This window comes from Pelodiscus sinensis, chromosome 14 (assembly GCF_052426305.1).
Source record: "Pelodiscus sinensis isolate ZL-2025 chromosome 14, ASM5242630v1, whole genome shotgun sequence".
Taxonomy (NCBI): domain Eukaryota; kingdom Metazoa; phylum Chordata; order Testudines; family Trionychidae; genus Pelodiscus; species Pelodiscus sinensis.
In genome coordinates, this window is record NC_143065.1 from 17,074,572 (window position 1) to 17,090,891 (window position 16,320).

Sequence of the window (16,320 nt, forward strand, 5' to 3'; positions counted from 1 at the left end):
TTCACAGTTAATTGTCACTGATTAAAATGATTACAAATAGTCTCCATTTGAATAACACCTTATTACGAAACCAAATGCTGGACAACTTTAGTGGGAGCCACGCTGTTCCTACAGCATGGCTTTAGTAACAATAGGATAGCCTTTAATCCGTATCTCCTGCCTTACTCTAGCTGGGATTCTCTTCTCCATCCAATAATACACTTTGAGAAGTGGCACCACCATGGGCACAACCCAAACATTGGACCACATTGTGCTACTAGCTTTATAAAACAACTCCACATTGCCATGAAACTTGCATGGCCCATTATTTGGCATTTGTTTAGTGGCTACTGCAAAGCATGCTGTACTATGTTCATTCACTGCCCTACCCCTTACTTTATTTACACTCTGTTTGCTGACCAATTGCCAAGCTCTCCCCCAGCATGCCTAGATTGCAGTTTGCCATTATAATAGCAGTTTATAAACTATCGATTTTCCTGGATTCTGTAGCCACCTGTTGATTCCCAGTCAATCACAGAAATGCCCCGTGTCACACACTGTCTAGAATGCTGGAGGCTTGTTGTATCAAGGCAGCCATAAAAGTGGAAGAAAACAAAGCCTGAGAAAACAAACAAGCTGCACCTCTGATTGGCAATCCCTTCTAGTTCATTCCTTTCCAAATGACTAGCCGTTAGGACTCCTGAAATGTGTCCAAAGGGGAGGAAATGAGGTTGCTGAGATGGGAAAGGATATGAAATTTCCTGACCAGACTGAGGTACAGGTGCCCAGTATTGGTGATGTTATGAAACATTTACCAAGGGAAAGCTGCTGCTGGATGTTTTGCGTGCCTTAAAATTGTCTCTTCTCCACACCCCCAAGAAAGTGCTATTATGTATTTTTTAATTCCTTCAGCTATGAGAGTATACTGAGGGCCAAACAGCTGTGATTTCTTCACAAAGTACTTTGGCATCTGATGCCCCCCCTCCCGTAGTCTTGGCGTTGAAGGCTCTCCAAGGAAAAAAGCCACATATGAAAAAGGGATCACTTTGATAGAACGAAACTATAACCAGCTACTAAATCAATTGAGTTAGGAAATTCCCATTCACTCCTCCATTCATCCAGAACCATATCTCCTGTGGGAAGCCATTATTATTTGGATGTTAAAATCCTCTTCCTGTACCAAAAAAACATTTTTGGATCTGCAAAAGTACAAAAACATTGTTTATTAAAGCCATGGGAAAATAATTCCATCTCAGAGGGGCTGAATGCTAGGCCACTGTCTGTCCACTGGCTGAGGTTCTGACTTGTGCACCTGGGGAGCCTGTAGAAAATGTCTGATGACATCATCACTAAGCAATATCGAATTAGGAATGTAAATCATCATTTCACTAGCACATCATCTAAGAATGTTTTAAAAAAAGGAAATGAAAAGTTACATCGTTGCCACCTGTGTTGAGTGCTCTTCTGAATTAAAACAACTCAAATGCTATTGTTCCTGCATATTTTTAGAGAAGACAGTAAACAAGAGAGGCAATGAACATGCAGGAATCCCTGGTGGATTTAAAAATCAGTTCCGCTTCCCAAAGCCAGAGTTAGCCCCAGGGTAAACATCAGAAGGAATCTGTAATTCAACAAAAACAATTTTCTTTCCATTAAGTGCAGCATAGAAGATATTAGCTTTGTAGCATATTTTTGTAGGTTGGGGGAGGGGGTTACTTAATAGGAGGTTGTAAACATAACTTTGCTTACTGCTCATGTTCTAGAAATGAATTTCAGCTATGTTTTGAGGTGAACATTATTACTAATAATTATCAAGCCTCAACTGGGACAGACCACGAGTTAATTGGGCTATTACAATGTTTTCTTCATGAAGCTCATCCTGCTTTGCTTTAGTCTAAAACAGCTACCACTACCTGATCTTTTCAGAGATGATGAATATTCACAAATCCAATTGATGCCAGCGTTCACTGGCTTTAAAACTCAGACCATATGTGCCAGAATGCATGATCAAAAAAAAAAAAAAAAAAAAAAATGGAACTGAGATTATATGTCTTTGGTATCTCTGGATGGCACTGAGAAGTCCATTGCTTGATTTCTATAATACTCAGGATGAGTCTGCATGTTTTGTTTTTCTAAATATACCTTCATATTTGAAACAGCCATGTGACCTAATCAATGGGCCAGTGTTTTCCTTAGTTACAATGCTTAGTGAAGTCAGTGGTATTTGTACATGATTAACCAAAGACTTTGGCCCTACTAATGAAGAGATTCCCCAGGCAACAAAACGGAGCAACCATTATGCATTCAAAGTTCTGGATTAAAACTTGTCTGTGCACATGTGCGTGTGTGTGTGTGAGAGAGAGAGAAAATGAGAGTATTAACCATAACACCCAGGTCTGGCGAGGGAAATATGGAGACTCTTCCCCACCCATTTCATTTTACTTAGATGTTACAGATGCTTTTGTGGCCGGGGAAGGGAGAGGGGGTAGGAAGGAAGGTTGAGCTCAAGACTCAAGTATAATTTGCCCCCTTTTCCCTCCTCCTCTCTCCATCCCTGATGACAGCAGGAATGTCCTTGTTCTTTTGGGAACATGTCATGGGCTTGTCACAAGAGCTGGGCAAGTGAACCCTCTTATTGAGACCTTATGGTGAGTGGATGGCACTTTGAATAGTGAAGAACAACCTTTCTTACCTGTTACCTTACAGCATCAGGACTGTTGCATTTTTAATGAGTATAAGGCTTGCCTGATTTCCTCATTTAAACAATGAAGCATTGTAGCATTGTAGTAGGGGGATCAAAATCCACTTTGCTCACCTAAGAGTGGTGTTTTCAAGCTTCATTTATGATTAGTCAGTTAATTGTCCTGGATAGTTTTGTGGGCTATTTGACAAGGAATATGAATAAAACAGGAGAGTTTCTGTTTTCTCTTAGTGATCTGACATCCATGAATGGCTGAGGTCCTCACTTAAAGGAGCGTAGATGGCTAACTTAATGCTCACTTGTTGCTTCTAAAATCTCTCCACTGTTCCTCCCCCCTCACACTTTGGCAAAGTTTCATTGACAGCACCCAGAGGGCTAGATTCCTTAACTCCTCACAGTGCCACATAGCTAATACATGACATACTGTATATTTATTCTTTCTCCTATTGCAAACCACAAAAGTGAACACTAGGATTCAAACAAAAACAAATTACTTCAGCAACTCCTGGAAAACTCAAGTGGTTAATCAGTTACCTTTTATTTAAATATATATGCTTAATGCTGAATTAAGTTGTAAAAACCAAGGCTTGATTTATGGCCTCACTCAGCCTTAATTAACATTGATTCCAGGGGAATAGTAAATGTGAATAGCCTTCACAATTGAGGTTGAACAATGAGCTCGCTGGGTGTTGTCCAATTTGTAGCATGATTTACATGGAAGAAAGCCTTTCTTTTCCTAGGGTTATCCCTTTTTCATCTGGTGTTTAGGATGGGTTATATATAATCCATAGATAGGAACATTTGCTGTCAAATATTTTCCCTGATTTAGAGCAAGCCACTACAATGGTCACTATAAATAAGGAAGAAAAAAACCCAATTTGAGGCTTTGCAGGGATTCCTTGTTCTTGCAATGTGTCATCACTTGTCCATTCCGTGGCATTTTTATGAAGTGGCCATAATGAAAGTCAGATTAAATGTACAGAATATATACATTTAATCAACAGCCATTGGAGTCAGTAGTGCTGGAAGAGTTATAAAAGCTCCAGTGAATGCAAATTTATTGCAAAAGAATCTGAGTCTTGGTGGTATGAATGTCTGCTGAATGGTACTACCTGACACAGAACACCTAAAACTTTCAAAAGTGAGTTATTTAAGTGTAACGTTTTGCTTGTAAAGCCGCCAGCTGCTGGATTTCAAGACTTGAAACTGGTCCAAAACATTGGACGAGGTACTTTATATGTGCACTAGAGTAAATACTCTGATTTTACTGCCAATTTAAATGTGCTCAGTTTACAATAATGAGCTTGTATAGGCATTACCTTGTTTATAGAAAGTGGAACAGGAAGAAACTAACATTAACCATTAACAGTAGCAATTTATTTCGTCTTCTACTTTAACATTATGCCAAATAGATCTTTCCTGTGTCCTATCTAAAAAATCTTTGCCGGTGCTGCTTTTTTAAACACGATGGGGATAAATGGGGGTACTCATTACAAATATGACACCATGTATTTCCAGTTAGCTTTGTGACTTCCATGTAGTCACATCCAGTCCCTGCTTTGAAATGTATTTTAATAATATACAGGCAGTCCCCGACTTATGCGGCTCCGACTTACGTCAGATCCGCACTTATGAACGGGGGTTTTCTCGTCCCGGAGCTCACGGGCGGCGGGTCTCCACCCGTGTCCTCCGGGGCGAGAAAAGCTTCTCCCGGTCTCCCTGGTCTGCTGGGGGGGGTCCAGCAAAGCCGCTGGACCCCCCCCCCCCAGCAGATCAGGGACACCCGAGCAAAGCCGCCACCTGAGTGGCTTTGCTCGTGTCCCCCTGGTCTGCTGGGGGGGGGGTCCAGCAATGCCGCTGGACCCCCCCAGCAGACCAGGGACACCTGAGCAAAGCCGCCGCCTGGGCAGCTTTGCTCGGGTGTCCCTGGTCTGCTGGGGGGGTCCAGCGGCTTTGCTGGACCCCCCCAGCAGACCAGGGGGACAGGAGCAAAGCCGCACGGGCAGCGGGGTCCCTCCGCCTGTGCGGCTTTGCTCGGGTCTCCCTGGTCTGCTGGGGGGGGGAGGGGGCGCAGCTAGTGCGCTCCCCTCCTCCCCCAGCATCCCAGGCTTTTGTTGCGGGACGCCTGGGGTAGAGCAGCTGGGGTGCTGCCGGGTTGGTCCTGTGGGAACCTACCGGGCAGCGCCCCAGCTGTTTTGTCCCAGGCTCCAGATTCAGCAGCTGTTGAAACTGATCAGGCTGATTCCAGGAAGCTGGGGGCAGAGCAACTCTGCCTCCAGCTTCCTGTAGTCAGCCCCTGGTCAGTTTCAGTGGCAGCAGCTGAATCTGGAGCCAGTTCCGACTTACATACAAATTCAACTTAAGAACAAACCTATAGTCCCTATCTTGTACGTAACCCGGGGACTGCCTGTATACAATACATATCCTGTTGAACTTGATGATAGCTGTTGGTCCTAGGAGGACATATTGTGGCATATTTTTAAAGCTCTTTACAAAACCAGAACAATTCTATCCGGGAAGAAAACCAAACTGATGTTTCCACTCCCTGTTCTCCCTTCTCCTCCCCACTTCCCCCACTCCTCCCCACAAACATACATATCTCAACATCTTTTATTCAGTCTAAATGTTTTATTCTTTCAAGGCAGAGAAAAAAATAAGTAAGAGACTTCATGTCTCTGTGCACTCTATAACCTTGCACAAACATCCTTGTCACCTCTTGGCCATCTGCTTCTGGAGAACCTGCCCCTTCCTCCCCTCCCCAAGGTATGAGCTTGAGGTAAAGTCTGCTAACAGTATTGGAAAGGCTGTCACCAAAATCCTAGTTCTGAACAGGTCATAGCCATTTATTTTTATTTATTTATTTTGCAATCTCAGCCCTGGTTTAAAATATAACGTGAAGAAGTGACAAAAATATGCCCGTTTAATCCGGCTCATACTGTTAGTACAGATGATGGTGAGTGTTTGTAATTTCTGTTGGGTTAGCACCATAATGTCTTAGTTGGGAGTAAGGCCTCATTGTGTAGGTGTTGTAGAAACCCACAGGAAAACACAGACCGTGGTCTGAACATCTTATAGTCTAAATGCCCATGCCAGACCAAGGGGGGATCCAATATCCAAACAAAACAACAGCTGGCAGATAGGTGGGTTTGGGATGGCCACCCCATGCTCTGTGCTTCGTGGGGCCCCATAGTGGCCACCTAGCCATCCTATAGGCAGGGCCCAGGGCAGACTAGAGGATTAGCTGGGGGGACTTGGTGCAGGGCAGCAGCAGGGGTCAGCACCCTCTCTGGGTCCTCCACTTCCTGTTGCCACAGTGAAGCTGAGCTCAGTGGGCAGGCTGATGGATCGCTCCGAATCTTGCCGTTGCCCTGCACCAGGCCCCTAGGTAATCCCCCAACTGGATTAATCGGGCATATTTTTGTCATTTCTTAGTGTTATATTTTTAAACCAGCGCTGAGGTTACAGAAGGAAGAAGAACTGGCTATGACCTATGTTAAAAGGATTTGACTGGGAGCCTTTCCATTGCCTTTAGTGTGTGTGGGGGGGGGGGGAGGAGAGGGAAGAAAAGACTCTTGCTGCTGCCCTGCACCAGGGGAAAGTGGACTTAGGGGAAAGTGTGGAGTAGGAGTGGGGATTGCCCTGATCCCCATGCCTGGGGCACTGAGGGTGGGGGTTGCCCCAGGCCTTGCGTCGCCCTATGAACAGCCCTGATAGCTGCCAAATGCCATGTTAGGCCCAAACTTACTTATGTTAGGAAGATGAAGCTGGTGGAGGGGATGAATTTGTTAGAAGTAGGGGAGCAGAAGAAGGAAGGAAGGAAGAGTAAGGTGACAATATGGCAGGAGGGAAAGGAGCAGGGCAAAGAGATTGGGACTGCAAGGAAAAGGAATGTGAAGGATAGTAATGGGAGGAAGTTGTGGGCTAGCAGCTAATTGGCAGTGAGGAAAGGCTGTCTGGAGTCTTATGTGACCAGTTGGGGGTTCTAAAAGTGCTTTGCCCTGCTACTGACACTGCCCACAAAGCTCTTGCTGGAGGCGGGAACTCCTTTGCTCTTAAGGCAGGTCTTCCACAAATGTGTCTAGGAAAAGGAAAAGTGAACAGGGTAGGTCTTGGGTAAGGGAGGTTTCTCCAGGGCTAAAAGGTGGTTAAGGGGGGTAGGGAACCATTTGTGACTCAACCCCTCTGTGCTGGGGGCCACTGGGAGTATAGAACACACAGCCATAAGCTCTACAATATTTTCACATCGAGTCATTCAGAATTAATTAGTTACTTCCCAGTGGCCCAGTCCATAAAAACCCAGAAAACTGAAGTCCAGCAACTCTGTGGGCATGCAGAACCATCTTGCTCTTGTAATTGCCCATTTGTGTGCATAATTTGTGTGTGTGTGTGTGTGTGCAAGTCTCACCTTCAACTTTAGAAAAAAATCAGGCCCTCTAAACTGTCTTATGCAGTTCTCTCTGTTTATGAGCCTTTATTTATGTTGTATGTCAGGGAATCCTCTTTAGCTTCTTGAGTGAGTTTTCTAAAATAGCAATACTTTATAATTCTCCAGGATGTTTCTAAGATTACTGTTTTGTCTTTACTTTCTCTTTAAGAATTTCCTTGTCTCTGATTTTGTCTTATCTCTTCAGTACCATTCTCACTACCTCACTCCCAGACTAGCCTTATATGATCTGTTTCAATATTCAGTGATTCAATGTTACAAAGATGTCTGAGGCTGGTGCTTTTTTCAAGTTATAACATTGCCTAGTTAACCTTTGGTACCCCTGAGAAGCAAGTAAGTGTTACTAGCTCTGCAGTATAGACAGGGAAACTGAGACAGAAGGCAAAGTGACCTGCCCAAAGCCATTGTGAAAGCCATTATTGGAACTGAGGAATTCCTGGCTCCAACCCATGTGTGTAGACTTATAGATCCTAGTCTCTCTAATAGAAGCCAGCTCAGTGACAGATCTACTTTCATATGATTTTTGCATAGGGAAAACTAGAATTATGGATCAATTTGTTATCACATGAATTTCACCAAAGTTCAAAATCCCAGGGAACTTTGTGGTACATATCATCATCATTGTTAAATACACAGAGTCACCTGGGACCAATGCGTCAGCCAAAGTGATCTCAATGGGTGGTGTCACACTAGGCACTGAGTAGTGAAAAGCCCAGATCTGGCTCAATCCTGAAAATCCACAGATCTCTGGGATGTCCTAGCAATCAGGTCCAGGGTGTGGAAAACTTTGCACATTGTTGAAGAGTTTGAGAGCACAGTGTGCTTTATCCTCAGAATTTGTTGATGACTGCATATAAAATGCCTCTGGTCACTCCATGTCTTCCTTTAAGCAGGTCCAGGTTTCTGATCCATATAGCAATACAGGTAGTAGACAGGTTTGATAGATTCTATCTCAGAGCAAAGATGGTTTTTCCATAAGTTAGACATGGAATTCATGCAAGAGACAGTAGGACCTAATTGTTGGAGAAAGTCCAGATTGGTGTGACTGTTCAAAGTCTGCTAACAGTCTAGGTATTTAAATTAGTTAGTCGACACTCAATCTCACCTGCGCCAAACATTCTGGTGGCCTACCTCCAACGTTCTGTACTTTGCCCTTCTCTCATGAGGTGCTTTCATTTGCTGGCCACATCTTGAAGACTGGGGGCTGAAGTTCTTTGTCACAAATAAGGCACCACTGCTTGCATAGTCTTGGCCAGTGAACAGTTCTTGACCAACATGTGGAGCTGCAAATCCTAATATCCTCTTGAGAGTTTGACAGATTAGTGCTAGGGCGAAAATGCCTCCCTGCCAGGCAGCTGAGGATGAGTAGAAACTGTGAAAAATGAGAACAAATGTGCTCTCTTACACTGGCACACACCAGATTTAGCAAAACATCTGGAATACCAAGTCTTTTCAGTGTGCGGGTGTGAACCAAAATGCTGACTTGCCAACTGAACTGAAACCCACATTGATACTGATATGTTCCACGTTAAGTGGAAGTGCAGCTCAGCCAGAAGCCAAAGGGTAAGTCTCTCATCCATTGTGGATCACCCCACAATGAAATCTGATTGCATGGTGTCTGTTAAGGAGTGGCTGCATCCTGCTGAGCTGAATGAAAGTGAAGACTTTTCCATGGACTGATAAGAATGAACTTGGCCTACAGTTGCTACATTTGGTGTGAGATCCTGCCTTTGGCCTTGCACTGGGACACTCTGATGCCATCTTTCTATTCTGCTGATGCTCACACTTAGGAACAGCTGATGCAGGCCGGTACTCACTTGTTCAAAGGTCCCTTGGCATATCTAGGGTGGAATGCCATCAGATCCAGCAGCCTGTCCATTTTGTAACTTTTGGATGACCTTTCATACTTCTTTGAGTGATGAATGATTAGTGTTCATTGTTGGCTGTGCAGCTATGTGATTTGCCAGGTCACATAGCACTGGACAGTCATCAGCATGTGTGTGATTCAGCACGTGTTTTTAATGTGTTTTCCATCTTCCCAGGACCTCATCCCTCAAAGAGCAGGGAGAGATGTCTGGTTTTGTGACTAGGATGTTAGAAGCCTGTTAAAGGTGGACAGCCAGGCACATGACGGCACTGTGCCAAGGAGTCACTCTACCACCGACTAGCAGGAAAAGTCCAGTCAACTGTACCATATGATATACTGCTGGTTCTTGGAGATTTCAGTGCTGTGACTGGCTGTGATCAAACTGGTTATGAAACTGCTTGCTTTGGTTAAGGTTCCTCAATAATGACAAATGCTGCACAGGGCTCGTCTAGGATGAATTCCTGGTTAGGCACCTTTATAGACATCTCACTATCTGGATTTCAAATAGTGGATATGCCAGGAATGAAATTGACCACATTGTCATCAGAAATGTCTGAATATTAAGATCTTATGAGGCCTTAGGTGGTGCAGAAGCACCATCAAATTCAGACCAAAGACTAGTTGTTGCTCAGTTCTCACCGCATTTCCCAACTCCTCACAAGCCAGATATCCACTAATGCCAATGTCCAGTGCCTATTCAAGGATCCTGTTAAAGCCCTAAAATACACACAATCAGTTGAGGATCAATATGTAACCTTTGTATCCTCTCGGTCAAAAGGGTGATTGCCTGAAATGGTATACATAATGTTTTGTCACATGCTATGGCTGGAACAATCGGTTTCAAGTGGTGATGCAAGAAACCTAAACTTTCTGAAGAGAGGTCTTTGATATATTAGGATACTAGGGTACTACATAGCAGGGCTTAAGTCGAATTAAGTTATGCAACTTCATGTACGTCAATTGCGTAGCTTAAGTCCAAAGGGTTTATTTCAGCTTTTGGCACTGTCTACACAGCAAGAAGTTGAAGGAAGAACACTCTTCCTTCGACTTCCCTTACTCCTTATGAAATGAGAGTTACCATGAGCCAAAGTAAGAAGTCTTCCAGCTCAACATTATTTTGAAATTAAGGCTTGTAGTGTAGATGCTCACTATGTTATTTTGGAATAACTTCAGTTATTCCAAAATAATGCTACTGTGTAGACATACTCTTAGTGAATAAGGCAGAAGTGCATAAGCAGGGAAATGTTTGAGAACGTAAATAGCTAAAAGACATTTCCAGGCCATCACAATATGTGCCCATGAGATCTAAATCAACTTGCTGGCTGATGAGGCAGAGGAAATCATAAAATATAACAACCTGCTTACTGCCTACAGAGCCATCCACACTAAACAAGGCAACGGTTTTGTCACACCAACTTTTTTCCCACATTTTGTTATATCTGTGCAGCCCCATCATCCAAGCACATCCCTTGTCAGAGAAGTCAGGGTCCTTGGCCATCTCTCTTAACCATGCTCTGTGGTTGGCTGTCCAGAGCACAGCTTCAGAGGCACATTTGTCAGTTTGACAGCAATACCTTTACTTTATTCCCAGGTAGAGAAGTCAGCACATCAACTCCTACAATGGCAGTTACACCATCAAAGGGAGGGATTAAGTCAACCTATTACTTTTGCCTAGCTGAGGCTATGATGTTTATGCTGCTTAAATAGGAAGGACCAGTTTTATCTGAACAGGCTCAGCAGTCTGGGTTAGCTGATATGTGAAGAAGCGAGAAGGCTATGAAATGTGTCATGAATTCATGCTATTTGGCTATGAAACTCAAAAGTGGGCCAGTTGTTGCCAAATGCAGGTATTTTTCCAGTGAAAATGGACAGGATTTCATGAAGAATTTCAGGGGGGGATGTGGAAATGGGATAGCGCAAATGCTCTGAAGGGTTCACCCTGAAAACTCGAGGAAACTTATGGTTTCCATCCAGCATCAGTGCTCTAGTCACAAGTGAGTTTTTGTATTTGGGTGATGTAATGGCAATGGTGAGAACAGTGCTAACAGAGACAACCCAATGCTTTTCTACCAGCAGCAAAATGTCAGACTCATGACTCAGAATTTCGAATTCTGCAGATTTCTACACAAAAACAAATATACAGCTTCTCCTGTGAGTGACATAGACGTTTCCTGTTACGAATGAAGGGCTCTATCCTGAGTGCTTTACTCATGGTTGGAATGTACAGGGTGAATACAACCCTGAGTAAATTGCAGTGTGCTCACGCCATACATGGGGTGCTCAGACAGAAATGTTATCTTCAGCAGTGCAACATACTCCCATCTGCCTGCCTTTCCTGTTCTGCAGGCTAGCACACATGAGAGAGCATGGCTCCATGTGCTCTGCATCCCTTTTGGGGTGGACTGGGCCCCAGAGGAAGGAAGCAATTCTGATTGGCTCTTTATATGGGACGAGAAGCTCCATGTGCCACACTGTCGTCTCCCAGCGAACCAGAAAAATCAGTTGCCATTAAAAGTCTTAATATAAACCATAAAGAGTAAGTAGTGATGCCTACAGTTTAGAGAACACTCTGACAAGTATGTGCCTCATCATTCATGGTGTCAAAGCCTCCTGGTGAAGTTGGCTGGTGGCCAGCACTTTGCAGGATTGGTCCCTGTGTGCACAGAGGGATTGATGCTGAGTCTCTTTAACACAGGAAAGGGGCTATGAACTTTCCTCCTGCCACTTTTGTCTAGGGGTGAACCATGGCCCCACTAAAGTCAATGGCAAAACTTTAATTGACTTGACTGAGGTCAGGACTATTCCCTAAAGTGACTTATTGTAAGGGGATATTTCACATTTGCTAATAACAATTTGGACTGTGTTCTCCAAAGTCATGCAGTAGACATGTGGAAGCCTTATTTATGTAGCTACCAAACATAGTCCATTTTGCTAAAATAGAAACTGATCAGTAGAATTAGAATCTGAATTTGATTTGTCTGTGACAATTAAGATCATATTGTCGCTAACAGGACTTAACAGTAATGTCCATTGTTCCATGCAAAGATGTGACACATTTAATTCTGTGTTGCAAGTTGGTCATAATCAACTGATTGACTCTTGGAGACTTGTGGTGTTTGAGGTTACTTAACATTGACTGGGTTCTTTCAGTGACAAGCTTTAGGAGACTTGCTGAGATGGAGATCTGAGTGACTAATCCACTTAGTCCTGGTAGTTTCAAGGTTATGATCCCATGATGTGGTTGTTTGTGATTTTTTTTTCTTTGTACAGTGGGTGAATCAATTTCAACCATACTATGTAGGCCCAGATACTCAATTAAATCAATGGAAGATAAGAGCTTACTTCCCTTTGGAGGATGTAGGCCTTCGGCACCCCAATGTCCATGATAGCTAGATCAGGCTCTTTTCTTAACTTTTGAACATTGTAACTTTTAGTCAAGCAGAAATGAGTTCAGCACTTTGGTGCCAGAGTCCTTCATTGATGGCTTTACTGTTACTTTAGTCAAGCAAGTAACATTTTACTCAGGTGAGAGCCTCACTAAAGTTTTGTGGAAGAAGGCTCTACAGAATTATTCAAAACTTTAAAGTGCCTTTTCTCCTTCTTTTTTTTCCCCATTCTAGATTTTCATAAATAATGAGTGGCAAAATTCTGAGAGTGGGAACGTATTCCCAGTGTATAATCCATCGACAGGAGAGCAGATCTGTGAGATCCAGGAAGCCGACAAGGTAAAGAATTCCTGTAAAATGGTTAGAAATGTACACTAGACCAAAATTTACACCTCTTACTACTCCACTGTGGAATCCCTACTGATGACAGACCAATCTTTAAATAACGCCTGCCCTTCCCCTACACCCCCGCCTCCCTGGTATGATTATGAGATATTGTGTGTTAGGAAATTTCAGATACCAACTAATCCTCTGTCAGTGTTTACCCCAGGGCTTTATTCTTCCTTCCTCCTCGACAGGCTGATACGGACAAAGCAGTGAGGGCAGCTCGCCTTGCTTTCTCTCTAGGCTCGGTGTGGAGGAGAATGGATGCATCGGAAAGAGGCCGTCTCTTGGATAAACTAGCGGACTTGGTTGAAAGAGACAGGGCAATTCTTGCTGTAAGTGGTGTAGGGAGACAATCAAGAATTGTTTAATCTGTGAGCTTTACATTCTGGGAGCAAATAAGTTCATAGATGTGTAAATGTGAGTAATGTTGGCAAAAGATTGGCTAGTATGTCTGAACAGGATTCCCATTAACTCCAATGGGCCTTGTATCTGTGTGTGTGTGCGCATGTGTTTATAACTTGGCTTTATATATTATAAAATAAAAAAGGAAAACTGCACAAAGCAATTTGTGCTTTATGTAAAAAATGAGTGATGAAATGCTATGCAGTTCAGAACCAGAAATGCACAGTTTAGAAATGATGCCATTTAGCACATACCTTAAGCTTATAAGCTGCAGTATTGTTAATGTTGTTTTCCGCATGTCAAGTGCTTTGAACTAAGCTGATGAACATCTTAATTCCAGCTTTGTCAACAGTTAAATCATGTTACTACCAGCGTGTGGTGTAAAATCGCCATGTAGGGAAGGAAATGGACAACAAACCAAGCTCACTCTGCCTGTCATTTGATTTGTATGTTCAGAGCCAATTTTTTTTGCTGAATTGCATCAGAGGCAATGCCACTGACTTCAGTTTGAGGTGTAAATCAGTGCCAAATTAGGCCCCCACTCTTCTGTATACAAATTATATTTATTGTCTGTACCTAGCCATGTGTTATACCTGCTATCTTATCTCCACTGAGCCCATGCATAACAATTTCTATTAGATAATGGGAACTGTTGAAAGTTAGTTAAGCTACTCAGCATCTAAGAAAATGTTATTGGCTTCTGTTCAATCTTAGGGACTCTTAAGAGGATGCCTAGTAATATACTGTTGGCAATAGGAATATTGAATTAAAAATAAGGTTCTTAGCTTGTGAAATTTTGAGCTTCCCTAGAGGAGAGTGTGTTTATCTGATGGCAATAAATAAAGTAGCTGTACACTATAGATAGCCCAGGTCTCAGCAGGGGTCTTGGCAGCCATTTAGAGAATATTTTGTATTCACATCAATGATATAAAGAGGAGTATGTCCATTCTATTCTTTATGAATAGTTACTGTGGGGTTACAAAGATCCCCTTCTCAACTGTTATCTTGAACATAGCAGAATCTAATTTGACAGACATTTTTATCTTGGCTTCTGATTAAATAAATGTTGTATATACGTATTTAAACCAAAGCAGTGATTATTAGGTGAGTGATTAGGAATTTTAGGGGGCTTTAAAAATTGCCAGGAGTTTTCAAGAAAAATTCTGTATGTTTCAAATTCAGTTGAAATATTCAACAAAAGTTTTGCCATGGAACTCTTTAGAAGTCTTTGTTCCTAGAAACATAGCCACACTCCCACCCCCAAAACAATGGTAGCAGTGAAAAAGAGCTCTTCCTAGCTATTGTGAAGCTCCTGATATAAAATTACACCAGGGAAACCTTGTTTGATCCTTATTACTGCTTGTCTGACACTAGTGTCATTACCTGAGTGGTATTGCAGTCTGCATAGCCTACTGTGCTACTTTGCTTATATTCTCTTCACTTTCTCTTTTCCTCCAGACCATGGAATCGCTGAATAGTGGTAAACCCTTCCTGCAAGCTTTCTATGTAGATCTTCAAGGAGTCACCAAAACCTTGAGGTATTATGCAGGTTGGGCAGACAAGATTCATGGAATGACCATTCCTGTGGGTAAGTAGAATTCACAGAAGTATCAGATTCTACCTACAATATGTTTCTTCTTTAGAATGTTGTTTCTATTTGTACAAACACACTTGGGCAAAAGAGAGCAGCCAGGAGATCTTATTAGGTTATGGAATGACTTCTCATAGAAGGTACAGGAAGCCCTACCATTAGATTTCTGAAAATCTGATTGGAAAAATCACTAGATAATATGCTATTGGGTACAATATTAAACTGGTCCTGGGAAGGACTAGATAACTAGATCACTCACCATGACTAAAGTCAATGGAAAGCTTCTCATTCACATTCAAGGGAATGTTTGGGACCCTATGTATGTGTACCATGAGGGAGAGTACAGATAGCTTTTGATATCTATATTAAAATATATTTGTCAAAATGAATACCGTGCACCATGACGCATTTGAAAATATAGACACAATTTGGACATATTCTGTGCATAATCCTTCATGTATCTCTCCCAATGAAGCTGCTCCTTACTTTTTACCTCTATTACCCCTGTGTTTCCCCCCTTGTGGACTTAGCCTATGTTTATACTACCAAGAAAGTTGACAAAAGGTGTCTTTTATTGTATAGCAGCTCCAGCTACATGAATAACTCATCCATTGACTTACCTTACTCTTCCTGTTGGGGGTAGAGTACAGAGGACTACTGCAGAGCAATCTATAGTCCATTTGGTGGGTCTTCTCATTAGACCTGCTAAACTGACCACCAATGGATCCATCTCAGAGCATTGATCCCTGTTGTAATGTAGAAACAGTCTTAGTTGTGATAATTTGTGTAGTTTAAAATAGGGATTAGTAATACCCAGCATGCACCAGGATGTGACTATCCAACCCATTTTACTTGTGAGTTAAATTGGATCCAAATTCACAGATACTTTGAGAAAGTTTGTAATTTAATTTAAGAGAAACTTTCATAAATACAAGATACTCTTTGTGGGTATGTCTACACTACCCCGCTAGTTCGAACTAGCGGGGTAATGTAGGCATACAGCACTTGCAAATGAAGCCCGGGATTTGAATTTCCCGGGCTTCATTTGCGTAAGCGGGGAGCCGCCATTTTTAAATCCCCGCTGCTTCGAACCCCGTGCAGCGCGGCTACACGGGGCTCGAACTAGGTAGTTCGGACTAGGGTGCCTATTCCGAACTACCGGTACACCTCATTTCACGAGGAGTAACGGTAGTTCGGAATAGGAACCTAGTCCGAACTACCTAGTTCGAGCCCCGTGTAGCCGCGCTGCACGGGGTTCGAAGCAGCGGGGATTTAAAAATGGCGGCTCCCCGCTTATGCAAATGAAGCCCGGGAAATTCAAATCCCGGGCTTCATTTGCAAGTGCGGTATGCCTACATTACCCTCCTAGTTCGAACTAGGAGGGTAGTGTAGACATACCCTGTTATAGTATCTGCTTCCTTCTGATGTACAATGGGATCAGTAGTTAATAATGTGTGGGGGACAAAAACTGGGTTATAAGTGGTGGGGAATAAATTGCTCTGCTCTTCTATTTTAGTAAAGAGATAAGAAAATGTAACGGAGTTTTCTTAGCTTTTATTTTTA

General features: G+C 42.8%; 1 protein-coding gene across 2 annotated transcripts in view; it reads left to right on the forward strand.

The window, feature by feature from the left end:
* Nucleotides 1-16,320, forward strand: part of ALDH1A2 (aldehyde dehydrogenase 1 family member A2) — a 102,916-nt gene that overhangs the window by 40,642 nt on the left and 45,954 nt on the right. For both annotated transcript variants that reach the window (XM_006112469.5, XM_006112467.4), the window contains exons 2-4: nucleotides 12,612-12,716; nucleotides 12,956-13,096; nucleotides 14,625-14,754. In XM_006112469.5, coding sequence (XP_006112531.1) covers nucleotides 13,022-13,096; nucleotides 14,625-14,754 — 205 coding nt within the window. In that variant the 5' untranslated portion in view covers nucleotides 12,612-12,716; nucleotides 12,956-13,021. The remainder of the gene's footprint in view (nucleotides 1-12,611; nucleotides 12,717-12,955; nucleotides 13,097-14,624; nucleotides 14,755-16,320) is intronic.